The following is a 23142-nucleotide window of genomic DNA, read 5'->3' on the forward strand; positions in this document are numbered from 1 at the left end:
GTTTTTGCAACTTAGGATGTCCAGGAAAAGGGGGTGTCAGTCACTGCGAATTGTTCCGTGGAGATGTTACTGTCCTTTGTTCGCAGGTTCAAGAAACCCGGTTTCAACAGGATGGAGCGACATCACTCACTGCACAGCAATTGGAGAATATTCAAGAATTGTGTTTGTGTGTGTGTGTGTGTGTGTGTGTGATCTCAATTTGATTCAGTAAGTTCTTCTATGTAAGAGATAGTGATTTTTGTGTCTTGAGTGCCTATGTCAAGTGTGTCTGGGAGTAAAGAGTACACAACCTGACCAAGAACTCTGTATGATTTAAAGCTGAGAATTCAGGATGAAATTCACAGTATACCAGCTGAGATGTTGCAGCTGTCAATGAGGAATCTCAACGGCAGATTCAAAAATGCCTTCGTACAGGAAGACGCCATGTACAGGACATAGGTTTTAGAAAATGTCATCATTGTTACGTAAATGGCACATTTTAAGGCTTCAATCACTATGAATAAAATATTTGATTTCACTTTTGGTTGTATTTGATTGTTAAAAAGTTCCCGTTTTTTTGGGGGTGTCAACTTGTATATGTCAATTTTCGTTGAATTTTAATGACACACATGCTCGGACTTATTCTGCAGTTGTGTTCTGTTTCTTTGAGAGGTCTACTCACATCGTGGGGAGGATAAGCAGCTGTATAGACACCACTACCTAGGAGACTGGTGATACCTAAACCCGCACCCCCAGCCCACCCCCCAAAAAGTCATTAGTATTATTAACAATAATGGAAAATAATAATATTTTCAATCTGACCTGACTTGCTTTGATGACTCAGTTACCAAACAGTGTGGCTGACTTACATAATAACGGTTACAGTTAGTCTATTGTTGTGAGACACCAGGGGTGTCAAACTCATTTTTGTGGACGGGCCACATCGTAGTTGTGGTTTCCCTCAGAGGGCCGTTATGACTGTGAACCCATATAAATGTATGATCACTTTACGTTATCCGTTGCACTCAACAAATTGATTGGAAAGCCAGTTTTGAAATCAGAAGCTAGTAAGTAATTGTTCAACAAATTTTCAATTTATTTTAAAAGGGGAGGATTGGTAACAAATAAATGGCAATATCTCATATCTCAATGTTGTTAAAAGTGAAGAACATATGCTAGAAACAGGAAGTTGATGCAGATGATTTGCCCTTTGCGGGCCACATAAAATGAGGTTGCGGGCCAGATCTGGCCCCCGGGCCTTAAGTTTGACACCTGTGATTTAGATAAAGATTAGGTAACAATTAATGACCAGGATAATTCACGTTTATTCTGAAATCCAAGAACTGCATTACAAAAAGGTTGACATAGTACTTTTCTTAAGAAAAGATTAGAATGGTTACGGGAGGAAGGCTGCTTGCTTCCTTGCCAAAGTACACGAACCATCCCCAATCTACAACCAGATTGCCCAATTATGCACACTGACTTTCTCTCTGTGTGGCCCTTGAACAACACACGATTTAACCGCTATTTATTTCGAAAAAAATATCGTAGTGAAAGTCGCATAAAATTCCAGAACCCAATATCCGGTCATACATCTAGTCACATTACACTTCTGCATATTCTGAGATATCAGTAAACCGTGAATTAAAAGCAACCTAAAAAGAAAAGAAAATCTAAAATAAAAATAAAAACTCAGAACAGTTAATATGCATGTCCCACTTGAAAAATGAACTGGGGTGGCAGAAGATCATCTGTTAGGAGTTGGGCTTTGGACTGGAGGGTCACTGTTTGACTCATACTGTCCTTTCCCAAAATAATGGCAACTGTAATTTGAGAAATGTTTGTCTGTGTTCTGACTATATGCAAGTCACCAAATTCATAACCCTCGCTAAAGAGATGTGATATTTGTCTGCCCTTTCATACATGACAACACTCCTTGCATGCTGTGGGTGTGTGATCTGGTTTTCTATATGGTGTGCAACAAAAAAACATGCAGCAGAGTTTGAACTGAGTTTTGATTTAACATGAAAATACAAATCTATGCAATATCAGCAAAGGAGTGGAAGTCAGCCTGTAATATAATTCGGTGTAATTTATCAGAGTCATGAAGGCTATGAATATAATGAAAGTCTATGTTTTGATTGAATTGGACAACATTCAATGACACAACAACATAAACATTTAAACACTGGATTTTTAGCCTAAATGTTGTTTTAGTAGGCTTGCTGTTAGTTTGTCTTCTGAATAGTTTCAACTGTCAGACTTACCCATGTTGTACTTGGCCTTACATTTAGTCCTTTTTAGTATTTCATAAACCTAAAAGAAAAGCAAGATGATTAATCAATTGCTACAAAAACATTTACAAAAAGTGTAATTTAAAACAGACACTGTCATTTTTGGTTTAGTTTCAGTTCAGCCCAGATCCCACCTCAGTTTTGCTACTCTGCCAAGAAGTTAAAGACACCATTTAGATTAAACCTACGTTTGTATGAATTAATATTATTAGAATCCTAGTACTTTGTTTGAGTTTAGGAAATCATCTAAAATGCTAATAGATTTTTCCTTTTTAACCAAACAAATTCATCATCATCATTATTCTCTTTCCCTTATCCAAGGTTGGTTTATGGGGGAAGCAGCTTAAGCAAGGAAGTCCAGAATTTCCTCTCCCAAGCCACTTCGTCCAGCTCCTCCTGGGACATCCTGAGGTGTTCCCTAGACAAGTCTTTCCCGCGTGTCCTGGGTCATCCTTGGGGCCTTCTCCTAGTGCAATATGCCCGGAATACCACACCAGGGAGGCATCCGGGTGGCGTCCTAACAAGTTCCCCGAGCTACCTCATCTGGCTCCTCTCAATGCAGAGGGCAGCAGCTCACATCTGAGCCCCTCCCAGATTACCAAGCTTCTCACCTTACCTGTGAGGGAGAGCTGACACTCTGCAGAGAAAACACATTTCAGCTGCTTGTATCTGGGATTCTAATCTTTCTGTAATCATCCACAGCTTGTGATCATAGGTGAAAGTAGGAACATAGGTCATTGATCCGCCTGTTAAACTCCCGCTCCATCTTCCCCTCAGTGGTTGAACAAGATCCCAAGATACTGAAACTCCTTGGGACAGGATCTCAGTTTTTGTAGGTGCTGATTTTTTTAAGTATTCTCCCCACCAACTCCCAATGTCCGGAGTCGAAGTCAGCAGTGCTGAATCTCCACAATACATAGTGAGAAAGGTGCACTACTGATAAACCAGAATTTGGACCAGAATTTCCTCAAAGTTGTCTGCAAGTCATTTTCCATGGCCTCGCTGAACTCTTCCCATGCCTGAGTTTTTGCCCCGAAGCTGTGTTCCGCTTGGCCAGCCGGTACACATCTGCTGCCCGTGGAGTCCCACAAGCCAAAAAGAAATTGCCTGCCTCAACACTGGAGGTGTGGAGCATGGTCCACTCAGACTCAATGTCCCCCAGCTTCCATGGAATGAGGGGTGGGGCGTTTCCCTCCAGCGCTTCGTTCGGTCATGTTGTCACCGGCTGGAGAGACGCAAACACCAGCCACGCACCTGTAACTCATGATTACCGGACTACTTTAGGACACCATGCCAACTACTCGCCATCTGATTATTTCTCGTGCTCGCGCTCATGTTACCAATTTGCGAATTACTAGACATCTCGTTTTTCTCCCCGTGATTTATGACCTTTGTTCATCGGTAAGTTATTTCATTGTTTATAGTTATCTCGCTCGCTCGTGTTAATCTTGTGAATTGGTATTCCTTGTCCTTCCGAGGCAAGCGATTTTCATTCCGTTTTGCTCCTTGCCTTTTGCAAGATTTTTTGTTCTAATCGTTACTTCCATGGTGTGTTTTTCCACCAGCGTCATTTGTTGTACTTTGTCGGTCGGCCTCGCGTCAGATTTATTTTTTGTAAAATAAAACCCCAATATTTTTGTTCGTCATGGGGTCTTGTGAGACGTCTGATCCCTCACCATGTTTGCCATGGCCATGACCCTGCCTGGGGCATAAAGCCCCAGACAACTTAGCTCCTTGAATCATTGGGACACACAAACCCCTCCACTGCAACAAGATGACGTTTCTTGGATAATTTAAGTGAAGTGAAATTAAATTTAAGAATAATGTTACAAAATAATTGGCATATCATTCCTAATGTGATTTCAAAGTGTGCTTTTTAACATGTAGTCCAACATACAGTATTTTACCAATGCCAATTTTGAAAAATCTTAAATTATATTACACACGTAAATTGGACTGTATCTCAAAACACAAGTTGCCCATTTTACCCCATTTCACTATGCCACATATTTCCGTTCAATTCACTAAATCCTGGGTCACTACATACAGTAATGTGACACAGTATGCAAAGGAACATGCAAACATTGACTATTTCAGAGTAAACAAGCAATGTCAAACAAAGCAAAGCCAATATATTGTCCATCTCTTTAAAAGTGACTTATGCTTGGTGGTTTTCTGGGTATGTGAATAATTGATAATGGACCTCGGTCCGACTTACTATTGAGCTCCTGGTTTTACTGTCAAAAAATGAGTCCTTGTCTGAAAGGTCAAACCTGGTGACACAAAGAAGCACGCAAAAATATTACGATTTCACCACAAAAAGGAAGCCCACTGTTGCCACTTTTGACTGTGCTCAAATTCACGACTAACTAAATACAATGTGAATTGAGTACAGTTTTAAGTTACTCGTTACTTTTTTTAAAATAGTTTATGTTGTCGTCAAGACCACACCAAACGAGACAAAGACATTATTGAGACTCGAGCGTGTTAAGACCGACACAAGACCAAGAATGAATATATCAAAGCAAAATCACCCCTCAAAAAAAAAAAAATTAATCGAATGATATGTACATTGTGGCTTGTTGGTGTTGCACATGAGTGGTTCAGCTGGCATTAATGTGTACGTGACATGGCAGAGTGCCGGTCTGGTGTCTCATGTAGGCTGCTACAGTCATTAATGAAAGTTGATGTAACAGTTTCTGTGGGCTATTTGTACCACTGGATGCCAGTGGCGGGACGCCAAGGCCTTCTCTGTTTTCCTAACATAATCAAGAAAAAAAATGATCATATTCTTCACATTGATGTCATACTATATCCTAGCATTGTATTTTGGTGAGAGTTTTTGTCCAATCAGAATTCCGCTACCTCGTGTTACCAGGCAGGTTTCACAATACCTGTAGCACGCACTATTCTTTCCTAGGCCTTCAGATGCAATTGTGCGGGCATCTCTTCTGTCAAAGCCAATGGACTTTCAGATTTGATAGACAGTTGCGATAGCCAATCAGATCACGAGTTGGTTAAAGTGAGCTTTCTTGCTGGTCTTACGCTGAAGGTGATGAACGTGTCTTGTGATTGGATACTCACTTGTGAGGGGGCAGCGCTACGCTGAACCCACACACCCAGAAGTCGTAAATGGCAACCGTTGGAAAATATAAACTATATTATTGCTTTTTTAAACCACAATGGCCGAAGGAGGGAAAAGAGTGGATTAATTGAAGATACACTTGCGAGGCCATTTTCAAGACGGAGCTTTCAAGAGAAGCTAGTTCGTCCAACGCTCACTTACTACTGTGTAAGTGTGTTTCTGTATATTATTTGTCCAGCCGTGGTGTCATAAATGATGAGATTATGAGAGGGATTTATTCAAGCAGGACGAAGTAAGACTTCACTGAAGGCCCAGGTGTGAAATTCACGGCCTGCCACTGCTGGATGCAACAATTGGGATAATTGAACAAAGTATGTTGATAAATAATGTAATAGTGGGGTTTTAGACCCACGTGACGAATTAAAATTTGTAGACAATAATGATCCCTCACACACACACACACGTGCGCACGCCCACACCCACTCTCGCTCACATACATTTTCTGAGAGCACATGGTTTTATAACAGTCACATTACTTAACAGTGTTTTGCTCTGTAAGCGCTTTTTTATTGTCGTTTAATAAAAGTTAGCCCAGGTCCATTTTTGCTCACAATATTGTTTGTGTGTTGTAGTTAAGATGTTGACCTGTCAGTTCTTTGTGAGTACGTCAGCTTTGATATGAGTGTATATACGTAAAGGTATTGTATTCTGTACTTATTTACTTAAGTTGTGGTAGTAGGATTTGTTTTATTTTAAGTATTATTTGGGCGCCTTCTAGGCGTGTGAATGGTATTCTGTAATCCTTTATTACGTTAATGCAGTTCAGGTGATATTCAGCTACTCAGAGTAGCTTTAGGCACATTCGAGGTTTTTATATTTACTATTTTACACACTTTTTACTTTCACAATATATTATTGGACTCATGGTGTGTGCACTTTTCTCTGGTACGCCCTCTTTCAAATATAAAGTTGGGGGTGTGCATGCCGAACGCGGGCACATATACGAGCATCAGATTGCTTACCTTAATGCATTCGTGCGCCCATTACGTGGAGGCCTTTTTGCATGGTTAAACTAGAATCAGAATCAGAATCGGAATGCGCTTTGTCATTGTACTCAGTGTACAACGAGATTGGAGAGCTCCCCTCTTCAATACAATCTAATAAATAATTTAAATAAATATATCAATTAAATTAATTAAATATTTAATAATTAAATAAAAACAAATATTCAATTACATAGATAAATAATAAATAAAACACATTATGTTGCAGTTCTAAAAGGTGAGGGTGCGTGATTTCAGCATGGAAAGGGAGAACCGTTAGCCGCTGCGTCCATGCGCGTCACCACGCAAAAAAAAAAAATGAAACAGACAAAAAAAAAAAAACTAGGGGGTCTTACATGTACCAGTGAGTAAATGTATGCTTACAGTGGAGGTATGGAGATTTTGAGCACACGGTTGCCAGACATTTGCCAACGATTGCAGTGATTTTTCAAAATTTTCCCCGGGGCAAGAAAGGTTCAGGCGAACGTCTGACGAACATCTGAGGACCTTTTGATGAAAATCTGTGTCCGTGAACGAACCCTGACGTGAACGCACATGCAATCCCTAAATGCATTTTATGTGCAGTACTTTTGACAATAATGAAGCAGTGAGTTAGTGTGAATGCTGGTCTAGTTTGTGTACTTTTTCCTGTCAGTAATAACACGGGTGAGATGTGCTGGCTAAACACGTGCTCACATCTCTGCTGCATCGATGGCAGGGTACAGACTGACTTGAATTGTGATGCTGGCAAAATATTTGTTTGCAATTCTGCAATTAAAGCAAAGTTTGTGAGCCTCTCCTGTATTAATAAATTGGACACCCAACAGTGATGTCATAAGATATACCGTTATTGTATTTATTGTATTATTTTATCATGGTTGGTGGTTCATTGGTGGTGGGTGTGAGATCCTGTGATGGTAAGTACATGTTATGCTTGTAAATGGCCATCAGGGGTCACCTTGCTGAAAATTGGGTAAAGAATATTGTCCATAACAAACCCGATTCAGTGGACCGGCTCAATCTCGATTTAACTGATGATGAGTACATGTTATTTCTGTGAAAGGCCATTGATAGGCGCCCTGCTGAATCGGGTTAAGGTTCATCTTAACTATTGCCCTTACCTCATCCTGGTTCAGTCGACGGCTCAGACTAGATTTAACGGCAGGGGTTCATTCGGTGAGCTATCAACTGACAGCAAGGTAAATTTTGGTTCAGCTCAGTAAATTTTCAAATGAGGTCATGCTGAAAGTTTTTTTTCCCATACTGTAGCTGTGTAAAAAACGATTTCCATGTTGAGGTGTGGGCCCTTTCCTTGGAATTCTCTCTTAGTGCACAATCAGTTTTATTGCTAGAATTAGAAGAATGGACTTTTCTGTTTTCGGGCTTTGTATAAGACGAGACAAACAGGAGCAGTATCTTCTTTTAAATGCAACACTCTTCTTACAGGTACATAAAGAAGTCAATGTATAGGTTTAGTTCTTGTTCTCAAATGTGACTACTGTTTAGTTTTCGGGCTGGAAATGCAAAATGTCACTTTGGTTTGGAAGAGCAGTGCATGCCAGATGTTCATTTTATTCTTCCTACAAAAACATATTAAGCTGAAAGAGTATCGCGTGAACAAAATTGTGTACTTACAGATGTTGCTTTTCCCTGGAAAAAGTGTGTGACAGGTGTTTGATGTTCTTTGGTTGGGGCTCCTCAACATGTGGATGAAGAGGCTCAAGGACTTTACTGACGAGTAAATTAAGTTTCTCTATGACACCACTTGACTTCTTGACTTCATATACCTACAAACAAGAATCCATTTGTAAATCCATGCATGTGCATTTGCAGGCACACACACACAGACTCACACCCGCACACCCACGCACATACACATACATTGACTAAAAAACTAAAACCAACATACTTCAATTCCTTCTATCCATACGGTCAGCAATTTCATACCTTGCTAACCCTATTCAGAGCAAAGTTATTATAGTTTGTGAAAGCTAATGAATAGCATTGATTTGTTAATTAAATAAAATAAAACCAAGAGTGGTATTAAAAAGAACAATAACAAACTGGAACTACATTTTACGTTGATAAAACTAATGATACAGCGAAAATGACATTTGGTTTCATCTTTGTATGTTATGCATGACCACTATCTGTACATATGAATCCCAACGTCAATGGAAAATGTCAATAATCCTTACCCTTTTTGTGGGCATCTTTAGCTTCATAAACTCTGCTTCTCGACAGAGAACATTCCATGGAGCATGAATTTTCACAAAGCCCACACCTAGAATCTTAGACTATGGTGAACAAGGCACGGACAACAATGTTATTTCAACAGTCTACCAACAGTGAAACCATTCAAAATAAATTCACAACACTAAATGTAATCCCATGCTCGTGTCATTGGGGTGTCTTGAGTGGCTTTGGTGTGGGGCTGAGTACACCCGGTCCTCTTGTCTTCTTTTTGTGTGGGGGAGGTGAAGGATGACCATGCTCTTCCATGTGGATAAGTTTGCCTAGGGTGCATCCCACGAATATTTGAAAGGCTGCACAAAGGCAGATTTCTTGAGAGTTGCCAATTTTATCAATGTTTCTGTCCTTTTCACACATGCAAAGTAGAAATAAAATTCTACGTATCATCATAAATCATACGTTGTTAGAAAGGAATATAGAATCGGTGGCAAGTCAAAGCCTGATAAGGTTTATAATGTTCCTTCTGACAGTTCATGAAGCTGAGGCTTCATCTACCACTCATCCACTGACTATTGACCAGGTTGCGCAGATCCAAGCTACGGTAGATATGGAGGATATAAAGCTGACTCTAGGAGAAGTGCTAATGCAAACCTCAATCCGCAAGGCTGAGCTTGCATGCATCATGCAATGCATCGTCGCAAAAGGGTGATGGCGATGGAGAGAGCTTTCCGACCAGCTTATTCGACTCCAACAGCTAATTCCCTGGCCTGCAGTCAAAGGACCATTATTAAAGCCCCAAGAATATATATATATATATATATATATATACAATTAATTAGCATTATAAGCGGCTAAGATAATGGATGGATGGATGCCATGTCACTATCCACACGGCTTATCCTGTACATGGTTGCAGGAGGGTGCTGGAGCCTATCCCAGGTGACTACGGGCGAAAGGCACACTACACCCTGAACTGGTCGCCAGCCAGTCACAGGGCAGACATAGACACCGTCATTGAGTGGGAACTGAACCCACGCTGCCCGCACATAACTCAGGCGAGTGTACCACTACACCGTCAGTGACCCTGGATGGATGGATGTTTAATTAGTTATTGATCAACTATTTGGGTGTTATGTTTCCATTGGTGTCAACTGTATATTACGGCAGTACAAGGAACAATACCAATGTGAACAATGCCAGTATAACCATTGCGATGCTGTTGATCAAGTCTCGTGTCTGCCATCAATTGGCTAGATTAGTGAATTTGACATGCATGTCACTGCTGAAAAATTATCAACTCTGTCTGGTTTAGTTAATAAATAAAGCGGTAGTAAATAAAAGAATAGTAAATAAAGCAGTCAGGAAAGACTGATACACTTCACATTTGTACACGCAAGCGTGAAAAGACGTAGCAGTTGAATTATTTTGTTAATTTTTACATCTCCAGTTCAGGGTGTAGTGCGCCTTTCGCCCATAGTCAGCCGGGATAGGCTCCGGCACCCTCCCGTGACCCTGTACAGAATAAGCGGTGTGGATAATGGCATAACCCATTTTTACATCTTCCAATACACATCACTTTGTAACAGATTTAAATAAATAAGAAATATACGTTTGATGGCGTCAGCACGGTGACCGACTGGTTACAACGTCCGCCTCACAGTACAGAGGTGCAGGGTTTGGTTCCAGCTACAGCCTCCCTGTGTGGAGTTTGCATGTTCTCCCCATGTCTGAGTGTTTTTTTTCCGGGTAGTCTGGTTTCATCCCTCATTCCAAAAACTTGCATGGAAGGTTAATGGAACACTTTAAATTGGCGCTAGGTGTGATTGTGAGCGCGGATAGTTGTCCCTCTATGTGTGCCCTGCGACTGGCTGGCAACCAGTTCAGGGTACCCCGCCTACTGCCCGAAGACAGCTGAGATAGGTTCCAGCACGGCGGCAACCTTTGTGAGAAAAAGTGCCTCAGATAATGGGTGGGGGGATGGATATCTGTTGGATGATGATGTTGGTCCGAAACCTCTGAATGCAAAATTTGGTGTTTGGTATCCATTATGTGTACCGCTACTTCTCATTAGGGTCGTGGAGGGTGCCGGAGCCTATCCCAGCTGTCAATGGAGTAGGTGGGGGACACCCTGAACTGGTTGCCAGCCAATCGCAGGGCACACATAGACGAACAACCATCCGAGCTCACACTCATAACTAGGGGCAATTTAGAGTGTCCAATCAACCCGCCATGCTTATTATTGGACTGTGGGAGGAAACCGGAGTACCCGGAGGAAACCCACGCAGGCATGGGGAGAACATGCAAACTCCACACAGGAAGGTTGGAGCCGGAATGGAACCCACGACCTCTGCACTGTGAGGTCATCGTCCACCAGCCATCCACCGTGCCGCCCTGGTATACAATATTTCAACTTTTTCCCAAATCTATACTATTGTACCATATTTTTGGATGACTTCAGGTCACAACTTTGCATGCACATTAAACAGATTTATTCATAACAGAACTTTTTTCTGTAGTAAGTACGCAAATCACAATTGTTTGAGTGTTTTTTTTTTGAAGGTGTGTCTTAACCTGTTAATGCGGTTGGGCGCCAAGCTACAGTTAAAGCAAACATCATTTTGTTTCATTTCATGTTCAGCATGATTTTAATAGTGACGAAGTGCCAGGAGCGCTACAGCAAGAAGTCTGCTATCCAATGGCAAATAATATTATTACAACTCAGAACTGAAACGGTAGAAGAAATATTTCAGCAGTGTTCATGAATCAGTGGTCACTCCAAGTGTCCAATAATCCACATCCAACAATATATAATCACATACAGTATGTAATAAAAACAATTGGCTGTATTTAAGCCTTTTGAGGGTGACTGACACAGTGTGGGAACTTGCTCCGAGCAGAGTTTCCTGTTTGTAAGCAGAACTTTCCAGATCTTTCCCTAGAGAGGGTCATTCTGTTCTCCCTTTGCGTGATGTTTGTGATGATCATTTCATGCACAAAAGTAGTGAGTTGTTTACTCGAGTACCCATTATGAATCTAGGATTATGGTTTGTGATTCTGCATAGTGGCTTTTCTATTTAAGTGCTGCAGAATTGGGTCACACAGGAGGACATTGGTTATACATAGCCAGGATATCAGATAACATATCTATTCTAATATGCATGTCACTCTGCAAACATCATAAATTGATTGCATTTTTAAATCATTCTATTAGATTTACGTCACAACAATTAAAGTGGATAAAACTCACGTCCTCATCAATCTCCAGTTCCAGGCCCATATCTCGAAGTTTCCCTTCAAACTCCTCTCTCCTGAAGTTTTTTTGATCGTCCTGGCCACAGAAGTTCTCTCCCGGGGAGTGTAGATCCACGTTGGAGAGTGTTGAGGTTTGTGACGATAAGGAGCCTTTTTCAGTAGATGATGCATGATAGTTACGGCGCAGGCTGCGTGCAACAGCATTTTCTGTCAGCAAATGTGTTGAGTAGCGAGTGGAACGACCCGAAGATGATTTCTTCAAAGCGTAGGTGAGAACATAGTCCACATGCCGCTGGCCGTCTTGAAAGTAGAGACCACGCTGACAGTTGGCATTTTCCTCTGGGGTTAGCGTCTTCAGCAGCTGATATTTACAATAGATAGAAACACAATGAGAAAAATGGCAAAACAATCTGGAATAATTTTGTCAGAATCTTGTTTTTGTGACCATTGCTTTTACATGTTTTATACTTTCCAAATAGGACTGGACCAGCTTTAATTGTTGCAGTCCTATTGATGTACAGAACCATGTCGTATTGTATTATTAATTTGAAAAGAGAGCGACCTCTGATATTACCCTTGAAGTCTATTTTACCCAAATCAATGTTTAGCATTGTTTAAATATAATATAAATATAATGTGATCAATTTAATGGGGATAAACTGGCAAAACATTGTTTGCATACGAGGCTGTGCGTTATCAATGTCCTTTACAAATGTTTGTATGCATCTGTGTTCTTAGGGGCCGACTTGCCGCCAAGTTGTTTTAGTTGTGTAAAACATGCAAAAAATAGCTGCATTCTACACACATTTGTTTTGTTTGTTTCTTGCAGTCACTGTTGAGGCACTCGATTCACATGATTTGACTTGGGTCAGACTCGAGTCGCTACTTTTTTAGGACTTGCCACTCAGTTGGCCAAAACATTATGAAACAGTCAACTTGAACTTGAAAAGCTTTAAACATGAGGATGAGTAAACAAGTCTTTGAAAATCAGGATGTCTAACACATTTGTTTGTTTTTTGAAAGCAAAATATTTTTATCAACTCCAAAAAACAACTCTGCCTCCTTCCAAGTACGCACACAGGCTTGCAGTGCTGCCGCACTCACACATGGACCACTGGCTTTTTCAGTGAATCACAGATTCTGTATACATTCATTGCCTAACAGACTATGGGAATTTATAGAAGTCTGCAACGCATAAGTGAAGGGATGTTACACTGGTCAACAAAATTTTACTCAATTCCTTTAAATCAGAGATGCAAGTAAACGATTCTAGCTGATTTCGGTATGTGTTAATTCCAAATCATGCTCTAATTTTTTTTACTCTCGCCCATCAGGTTTTGCATAATAATCCATCCATCCCTCCATCTTCTGTACTGCTTCTCCTCACTAGGGTCGCAGGGGGTGCTGGAGCCTATCCCAGCTATCTTCGGGCAGTAGGCGGGGGACACCCTGAACTGGTTGCCAGCCAATTGCAGGGCACACAGAGACAAACAACCATCCGCGCTCACACTCATACTTAGGGGCAATTTAGAGTGTTCAATCGGCCTGCCATGCATGTTTTTGGAATGTGGGAGGAAACCGGAGTACCCGGAGGAAACCCACGCAAGCACGGTGAGGCCATCGTGCTAACCAGTCGTCCACCGTGCCGCCCTAGCATATCAGACAGGACAGTTTTAAAAAAAAATAATGATTAAGGTTTTAAAGAAATTAAAATCAATTGTATTTTTATTAGTGATATCAAACGTGCTAACAGGCAGTAATTATTTTTTGTGATTAATCAAGTCAAAATATTTGACGCATTTAACGGATGCACTGAATGACCCACCCATGTAGCCCCATAAGTCGATTCAGAAGTACACAGAGCACTAGATAATGTCTCAGCTTTCGGGATTGTCAAAGATGCGTTTTTCTTAAAGGGCTCTGATCCTCCTCGCTCCCGAATCAGTGGCATATTACAGTAAACACGTCACACTAACTAGCGCTGAATCAGTTAAAAAACAAAAAACATACATCATGCTGTCGCCCATACTCCCGGAAGTATTTGCAGCTACTTGAATGCTAGACGCTAATATAGCTTGCGCCGTAGCAGCATGGACTTTATTTGTGCTACATGTAAGTCCGTGCGCAGCAACAGCAACAAGCTGCATGGTGCGGCTGACTTCCGCCGTGGAGAGAAATAATGGAGCCCACTAACAAGTTGTGTTTTCACGAAGAGACAAATTAGGAGGCGCTAAGCGTGCTGATAAAGTAAAATGCAGGGTTGGGAAAGACCCAAAATAAGTGCTTCAATGTACAATTGACCTTCGACAGAAGTTAGACTAGAACCACGTTGGAACGGAGAGCCAACAGCTATGAACAGAAATCTTTTATCAGGCGCTCTCAAACCGGAACACAGAAACGGCTGAGCCAGCCATGACAAATAGCTCAATGTGAAACGTATTAAATATTTGCAATCTCATGAATGTCATTTGCACTATTTTGCACCGTTGAGTACTAAGTTTTGAGATATCTGTCGTGTATTGAGGTTGGTTGCATTGTGATGTGATGACATAAGGGCAGGGGGAGAGTGAGAGAGAGAAAACCTTGTTGACTGAGAGTTGGTTGGAAAACTGTTGTTTAATCAAGCAAGAGAAAGACAACTCTTGGTTCGATTCAATTCAGAGTGCCCAGCCTAAGTGAGTATTAAGGTAGGCACACAACAATATCCACAATAATAGGTCTCAAAATTCTATTTTTAATCAATTTAGCTTTGGTGAAGAACTATGTTTTTTTATTTACATGAAAGTTAACATTTATGTAGAAAGAAATTGTACATTAGTACAAAATGAAAATTATTTTGGGGTTTTCATTTACAGAATTACACAAATACTAAATTATACTTGACAGCAAGTGGTACTGAAGGTCTTGCCTTACTTGAACCATTTCTAATAACTTGAAAAAGGAATGCCTCCCTCACAAAACGTCTTTCCTGTCCTTGCATTTTTACATTTCTAGCTTCTATTGTTTTTAATGGTATAATGGCAATTTCTTTCATGTTTGTATATGTCACAAATTGTGAAGAAATAAAATCAAAATCGCAATATAAGTCAGAAAAATTGTAATACAATTTTCTCCTAAAATCACTCAACCCTAGCGGACACTTGCATGTGTAAATGTAATTATGAAAGCAGATTGGCTTTCTGGGGAGGGGAATTCAAATATAGCAAGAATGGCCTCCCATGAATCTGTCCACTTTTAAAACCCGTTTGAAGACACATTTTAATTCTTTAGCCTTCAACTCGACATGATATCTATTGAATATTTTGTTTTATTTTAATTTATGTTCTAATTTCCCTCTAATTTATATTACACCATATAGCAAGCGCTGTTACAGCTCCAGCTGTGGTAAAGTGTGCTATATAAATAAAGTTGTATTGTATTATATTGTATTGAATTCAGATGGAACTCGCGTGCGTCATCAATAAACATCAGCGGGCCCACCCTGATGGCGTTCACGTAGTAGCGGGAGACTTTAATAAGGCCAATTTAAAGACTGTACTCCCAGAGTTTCACCAGCATGTCAAGTGCCCAACGAGGGGAGACAACACTCTCGACCATGTGTACTCGAACATCAAGCACGCATACAGAGCCCTCCCACTCGCCCCTCTCGGCCAGTCAGACCACCTGTCCTTGCAGCTCGCACCTGCGTACACCCCTCTCAGGCGCAGATTCAGGCCTACCACAAAGACTGTGAAAACCTGGCGTGACGACGCCATGAGTGAATTACAGGACTGCTTTCATGACACAAACTGGGACCTCTTTGATCATCAGGACCTTGATGTCTACACGCATTGTGTACTGGACTACATCAAGTTCTGCATGGAAACTGTGTCCCAACATAAGACTATACGGACCTTTCCAAATGCGAAGCCCTGGATGTCCAGCAGGGTTCGCTCTCTCCTCAAGGCCCGTGACGCTGCCTTCAGGTCAGGCGACAAAGCCCAGTACAGGGTGGCTCGTGCTGACCTGAGCAAAGGCATCAAGCTAGCCAAGGCAACCTACAAGGGGCGGCTGGAGGCCCACCTTGCCAGTAACAGGCCACGGGAGGTGTGGCAGGGTCTACGGAGCATCACCAACTTCCGTGGCAGCAGCACGACCTCTGTAGACCCGAGTGCATCGCTGGCAGAGGAGCTTAACTGCTTCTTCGCTCGCTTTGACTCGCCCCAACCGTCACACCCCCGCACTTCAAGCTCCAACTCCCCCCCACTCATCGTAGAGGAACACGATGTGAGGCGCGCGCTCCTGGCGGTCAACCCCAGGAAAGCTACTGGACCCGACGGAATACCAGGCAATGTCCTCAGAGCATGTGCCCACCAACTGTCACATGTTTTCTGCAGGATCTTCAACCGCTCCCTGGCTCAGGCAGTCATCCCCTCCTGCTTGAAAACTTCCACCATTATTCCTGTCCCCAAAAAGTCACCAGCCGTCCACCTGAATGACTACCGTCCTGTTGCTCTCACACCAGTCATTATGAAGTGCTTCGAGAGGCTGGTTCTCCAGCACATCAGGGACTGCCTTCCTCCCACTCTGGACCCCTACCAGTTTGCATACCGGGCTAACAGATCCACTGAGGACGCCATCGACACTGCTCTGCATGTTGTGCTGGGCCACCTGGAACGACAGCAGAGCTATGCAAGGATGCTCTTTGTGGACTACAGCTCGGCATTCAACACGATCATCCCAGACATCCTCGTCGCCAAACTGGACACTCTCGGCCTCCCTGCCCTCACACGCATCTGGATTAAGGACTTTCTGACCAACAGACCCCAGACTGTGTTGCTCGGCCCCTACACGTCCTCCACCCGCATGCTGAGCACCGGTTCCCCTCAAGGATGCGTGCTGAGCCCTCTCCTGTACGTCCTCTAAACCTACGACTGCAGCCCGGCCCACGGCAACAACACCATCGTCAAGTTTGCTGACGACACGACAGTGGTCGGTCTGATCTCGGAAGGTGACGAGACAGCCTACAGAGAGGAGGTAAAGAGACTGACAACTTGGTGCAAGGACAACAGACTGCACCTTAACTCTGCTAAAACAAAGGAGATTGTCGTCGACTTCAGGAGGAACAAGACGCTGCCGCCCCCCCTCTGCATCGAAGGCGTGTGTGTGGAGAGGGTCCACACGTTCAAGTTCCTGGGAGTACAGATCTCCGATGACCTTTCTTGGAGTCACAACACCACAGCAGTGGTAAAGAAGGTCCGCCAACGTCTGCACTTCCTGAGAGTCCTCAGGAAATTCAACCTGGACAGGAAGCTGCTGCTGGCCTTCTACCACTCGTCCATCGAGAGCCTGCTGACGTACTGTGTCTCCACCTGGTACAGCGGCTGCACTGAGGCGGACAGAGTGAGGCTCCAGAGGACAGTCAAAACAGCGCAAAGGATTATTGGCTGCCCTCTCCCCTCACTGTCGGACATCTACACCGCCCGGTGCCTCAGAAGGGCTCTCAACATCGTCAATGACAATACCCACCCAAACTCACACCTGTTCGACCTGTTGCCCTCTGGCAGGCGCTACAGATGCATCAAATCAAGGACCAATAGACTGAGAAACAGTTTCTTTCCGAGAGCCATCTCCATACTGAACTCTCACACACACACGAGACCACCCTAACCTCGCAAAACAGCATTGTGATGTGTTTCTATATGCCCTATTCAGTACTGAATTCCATTGCACTGTCTTCTTTATTTATCTAATTTATATATTTGTCTGTATTATTGTTGTATTGCACTGGAGAGGGGAGCCCTCTAATCTCGTTGCACACTTGAGTACAATGACAATAAAGGGATTTCTATTCTATTCTATTTCTAAATACGCAGGTAGTGATTTGCACTCATGGCAAGAAGGAATTTGTAGCTATTCAAGTTTAAATTGCCATCCCAACGCAAAACATGTGTTTGTTGTAAATATTTATGTATAAAATATGGCATATTTTTTAATTGCAATGAATTCATCTTTAAGCTTTGTTTAACTCGATTAAAAATTTATATTAAAGGAAAATTAAGATGAACAATACAAATAGTCACTTTGATGCCCCTCTTTCTTTTTGCCTTGACTCTCTGATCCATTGAAGTTTTAAGTCGGTGCTTGGATCTCATTTGAGGTTCAAGAATATTGCCTCGGAGGAGTTATAGTGCTGCCATCCATGCTCATAAAGGTCAGGTTCAAAGGGGCATACAAGGCCAACTTGGGCTTTATTCATTAAAACTTTGTACATGCAAAAACAGGTGCAAACTTGATTGCTCACACTAACAGATGTGGAAGGTCATCTACTGACCGGGTGCACACAGGTTTATTGCTCGCCAATTGTGCTAAAGTGCCACACATGTCATTTGGTGCATTCTGGGAGTAGCATATATAAATACATTCAGTTTGCATGGTCTGATCTCTCATGCTTGAAGGTGAGGTCATGTCATGTCATGATCCACACCGCTTATACTGTACGGCAGAGGTATTCAATTAAAAGTCACAGAGGTCCACGACAAAAATTTCTTCTAATTAAAAGGTCCGAACCAAAGTCCTATGTTCACATTTTTATATAGTTTCAATATTTAGTCATTTTCAACAGAGCGCACTTATATACAAAATATTTAGCAATGTTCCCATTAAACACCTTTGCCAGTCAAACAAATATAAGGCGTTTATTTCACTTTCAAGAAAATGTGGCTCCAGGAACTTTAGGGTGCCACTTCCGGAAAAAATAGTAAAATATCTCCTGCAGAAATATATCAAGTGCTAAGCATTGAGTTAACATCTTTTGCCTTTTTTCCCTCAAATCAAAGAGTTATCAGCCTAAAAAAAACGGAAAGCCTAATTATCCAAGTAAAACAGGTCAACATGTTCAGTACACAATCAATAAAAATGGCTGTCCTCATGAAAAACTAATTCAAAACCACCTTTTCTTTTGAATATTTTTTTTAACTTCTCTTAATGAGAAAAATTAGTTTGTGACTGCCCTGCCAGTAACTTAAATCTGGGTTGGAAAGGAGTCAGGGCCATTGGGATTTGGTAGATTATTTCACACATCTGGGCTTTGTGTTTTCCTTTAAATAATGTTTGTGCAACCGCATTTAAGCACTCCTTCACAACTTCCCCATCACTGAATGTTTTTTTATGTTTCCCCAAAATCCATGATACTTTTAGTGAACATTCGTTTGCTTGCCGCTGGGCTGTAAACGAAAATGTAAACATCTGTTATACTGCAATCGAAGTTCGATGTTTTTGCGTGCGCTCACCTCAAACTTCAGTGGATAACTTTGCAAAAGAGGGCGGTGCTTTGTTTCGTAGTGGTGCTTCGAAATGTTGCGACGGTATCGGAGCATATGATGAACACTGGTTTTGAATCAGCTGCAGCTAGAATGAAACTAAATTTCTCCGTCCATTCATTTAAAACAACACGCATCGACCTTGCTAACTTCTTAGCAAGGCATACTGTCAGCAGCACTCTCTTCCGGTCTGTTGTGCAATTGGCAGTGGATCGTAAACAAACGATTTGATTGGCTCAAATCAGTGACGCCTTTTCCGTATTAACTACAATTGCAGCGCCAACGTTTGCGAATGCGCCCTGAAAAAAAAAATCATCATAGATTGGTCATGGGTCCGGTCCGAACCGGTCCGCCATTTGGTGATGCCTGCTGTACGGGGTCGCACCAGGGTTCTGGAGCCTATCCCAGCTGACTGGTCGCCAGCCAGTCACAGGGCAGACAAAGACACCGTCACTGAGTGGGAACTGAACCCACGCTGCCCGCACACAACTCGGGCAGATGTACCACTACACCATCAGTGCACATTAAGAGAGTGAGGTGTGGAGGCAAAATATTCACGAGCAAAACTATTTTATATGCAAATGAGCTACTTTTTGCTGTCAACTGTATTGCTTCATACGGGCCAAAGAATTTAAGAACCAAACTGTCAACCTTTGTTTGCACTAAAACGCAAAATGGATAGAAATTAATAATGTTACATAACATTTATTTAAAAAAGAAAAAAGAATTGATTGCCAGCCAATCGCAGGGCACTCAGAGACAAACAACCATCTTTGCTCACAATTCCATGTTTCCAATCAACCTACAATGCATGTTTTTGGGATGTGTGAGGAAACTGGAGTACCCGGAGAAAACCCACGCAGGCACGGGGAGAATATGCAAACTCTACACAAGAAGGCAGGAACTGGAATCGAACCCTGCAAACCAGTCGTCCTGAAAGTGTACTGAAAGCAAGCACATAGTTTAGCCTTTCGTCCGCTTGATTAGTGCTAATCCTAAGAGGGGGGAGTTTTACTAAATATTTGGTCAGCTCATCAGTCAGTCAATCAGTACCCCTCCCACACTCCAAAACAACAACAAAAAAAACGGCAGCAAAATGAGCGTCCAATGATGAACGGATAGTCGGTTATTCCATCGGTGATGGACGTGGTTAGTGGCGATTATAATGACGAGTGAAAACCCAATTCCGTCATTCAGCACTTCGTCATTTTTAAAGAGTGTCCCATCATCCGTCAATCGTCAGCAAAATGGTGATGTCAGTGACGGACTGAAGGACTGGTCTGTCAGTCGGACGGAATGCCCACCCCTGCTAATGCTAGTACATTAAGGGATATGCAACCCTTCCAGCAACTATTTTAACAAATTGTCTTCTGTTGGATAAAAGGAATTTCATTGTTTTGATGGTTCTAAGATTTGGTCGACAAGGGGACGGATTCAGAAAGGGGTAGTGGCTGGTCTCCCACAACTAGCTGAAAACTGCATCTTCAAATACCACTTCCGAAAGGCAAATGCAAACAGCACCGTGTGCGTAACCAGTCAATAAAGCGCAGGAAGAATGAAGCGTCTATTCAGCAATGCAATTTTGGAGCTTCTAATTTATCTAAGAGCTGGCTTGGAGCCATTTCCCTATGACTAAACTCAGCATTTCCTTGCCTCTGAGTCACTGTGACAATTGTTTGGTGCTGGCCTCTCCCTGAGCAACCTTTCTAGCATGCAGTCCCAAATTTTAAATGCAATGTTTAGATGAGTTTATAGCAATTTTTTTCAAACATTTTTAGAAACATTTATTTTCTCTAATTTAGCAATATGTTCGTTTCTCTTCCATTTTCATCACATTCCATATATTCTGCAGTAAAAATCATCAGCGTTAATCGGAGCAGAAAATCATTTTACATATGGCTCTCATCACCACTTTTAGACCAGTCGTCAATATCCTCTTAGAAAGAGTGAACACACAATTTAGCATCTCCTATTTTGTGTTTTTGGGGGTAAAAGACCGAAATCGTCGTAGATCACCAGTAACCCCAGCAATCTGTCAAAGTGAAAACACACTTAAGCATTATTTTTTAACATAGTAAATTAGGCCCTACAGTTTAGTGCTTTTCTCAGTACCCGGATTAAACCCACGCAGGCACAGGGAGAATATGCAAATTCCACAGAGGAAGGCCGAACACCTGAGTCGAACCGTCCACCTCTCCACTGTGAGGCGGACATGCTAACCAGTTGCCCACTGTGCAGCCTTGAATAAGTAAAAAAAAATGCTCCAAAAAATATATATATATCTAGAAGGTTTGTCACTGGTGTCTGTCACTATATGTGTCATGTTATCTGAGATCATTTCCAGTATTTCTTCCCACTTTTAACTTCTAGCTACACTAAAGAGAGATGACTCATCCTCCATCCCATAAAGTTATGCGTGTGTAGGTACTCCACCCATTGAGAACTTAACATTTACTTGCATACTGGGGTAGAGCTCTAATAGGCCCGTTTCATTTGGTGAAATCAGAGCTGTGAGCGAAAAAAATACGTCTCAAAATGTCATGGTGTTCTCAAAGGAAACGTGTGCTGTTTATTTTGTACTCCATCATATGCAACAAGACACACGTGACACAGGCAGCACAAAGCTATGTGGTAACTATGCATCTGAAAAGCACTGCAAGGTTTTAGTACTCAAGACATTTAGGTGTAAAATAATCCCCAAAGATCAACAACTATAGACAGCACATGACAAACATTTCGCATGTTTTATATTCTCCAGGAGATGAATATCAAAGCGGCTGAATGTTTTTATTTATAACTATTATTAATCCATGTTCATGAATTAATAACAATAACAGCGTGACCCGAATTACTACCAGTACGCGGTACATGTTCCCACTTAAACAACACTGTGGGTACATTTACTTACCAATACATCTGACTAGAATTGTATGGGTTAGCATCACCCAGGAGGGTGACAATCCCCATAATTGAAAAAAAAAAAAAAGTACTTAAAGTTCCAGTTATGATTTGTTTGCTTGCCACTCACCTCAAATTTGCCATGGAAGACGACATCTTGCAGAAAATGTGGAATGTGCTGCACTGGAGATTCTGAAAGGTCTGTAAGCTCTGCCTCATCAATCATTGTCACTGATGTGAGAGGAATATCGAGGTTGAAGAGTCCTGACTGTCCTTCTCCTTACTTACGTTCCCTGCTAGTTGAAATGCTTCATTTTACGGTGTATCTGGAATCAGATTATCCTTATGTCTCTCGATGGCTTGATTGTCTCCCTTTAAAGAGTGCTGTTTCTGTCTGTTTCTGTCACCATGTGGAGCGGCTGCGCTGACCCACAAGCCTTGCTACTTGAGAAGCTGAGTTTGAGCCAACATCTAAACTTAGACAACCATAAAACTCTGATGAACACAAGGCAAACTCCCTCACTTCCTGTCAATCTCCCCCTCAACAGTATCCAGTGCAAAATCAACCTCCCCCAGCCCTCTGTCTCCCTCCCGCACTCTTTTACAGCAGTGGAAACAAATTACTGAAAGGTCACTGTGATTCAAATATTTTGAAAAGCTAAAAACATACTAGATACAGTAAACGGCAAGCAAACCCCACCCATCTACTCATAGGTCAGATGATAATGCTGAGTGTCAGCACACATTGGAGTACAATCTCTTATATTTATTTATTTTTCTTATTTATTTAACCTTAACTCATCCAGGTAAGGTAATTGAAAACAGGTTATCATTTGTAACCTTGACCTGGCAGCAGACAGCAGAGTAAAACAAAGTAAAATATAAAAGCAAATATCAACACATAGGAAAACAGTACAGTGTGAAACAGTTGCATAATGCATGGACTGCATGTGCGTAAACACTTATGGTTGTTGCAAGTGTAATTTACGTCACCAACTGATCTGTAATGTGGCAAGCACAATTCTAAGAGTGGCTACAATGCAATTTATGGATTAAATGGTCTATTCTAAACTCATGAACAGATAAATAAAAAAAAA

At 41.8% G+C, this 23142-nt stretch overlaps 1 protein-coding gene across 2 annotated transcripts in view; it reads right to left on the reverse strand.

Moving 5' to 3' along the window:
- LOC148335949 (anoctamin-1-like) overlaps window positions 1-22505 on the reverse strand; it is a 51239-nt gene extending 28734 nt beyond the window's left edge. For both annotated transcript variants that reach the window (XM_088298447.1, XM_088298446.1), the window contains exons 1-7: window positions 22176-22505; window positions 11842-12207; window positions 8600-8698; window positions 8037-8188; window positions 4492-4546; window positions 2247-2295; window positions 662-717 (exon numbers count right to left, since the gene is read on the reverse strand). In XM_088298447.1, coding sequence (XP_088154573.1) covers window positions 662-717; window positions 2247-2295; window positions 4492-4546; window positions 8037-8188; window positions 8600-8698; window positions 11842-12207; window positions 22176-22271 — 873 coding nt within the window. In that variant the 5' untranslated portion in view covers window positions 22272-22505. The remainder of the gene's footprint in view (window positions 1-661; window positions 718-2246; window positions 2296-4491; window positions 4547-8036; window positions 8189-8599; window positions 8699-11841; window positions 12208-22175) is intronic.
- Between the last annotated feature and the right edge of the window lie 637 nt (window positions 22506-23142).

The sequence above is a fragment of the Idiotropiscis lumnitzeri genome, chromosome 6 (assembly GCF_059441095.1).
Source record: "Idiotropiscis lumnitzeri isolate Australia: NSW breed Sydney's pygmy pipehorse chromosome 6, RoL_Ilum_1.0, whole genome shotgun sequence".
NCBI lineage: Eukaryota > Metazoa > Chordata > Actinopteri > Syngnathiformes > Syngnathidae > Idiotropiscis > Idiotropiscis lumnitzeri.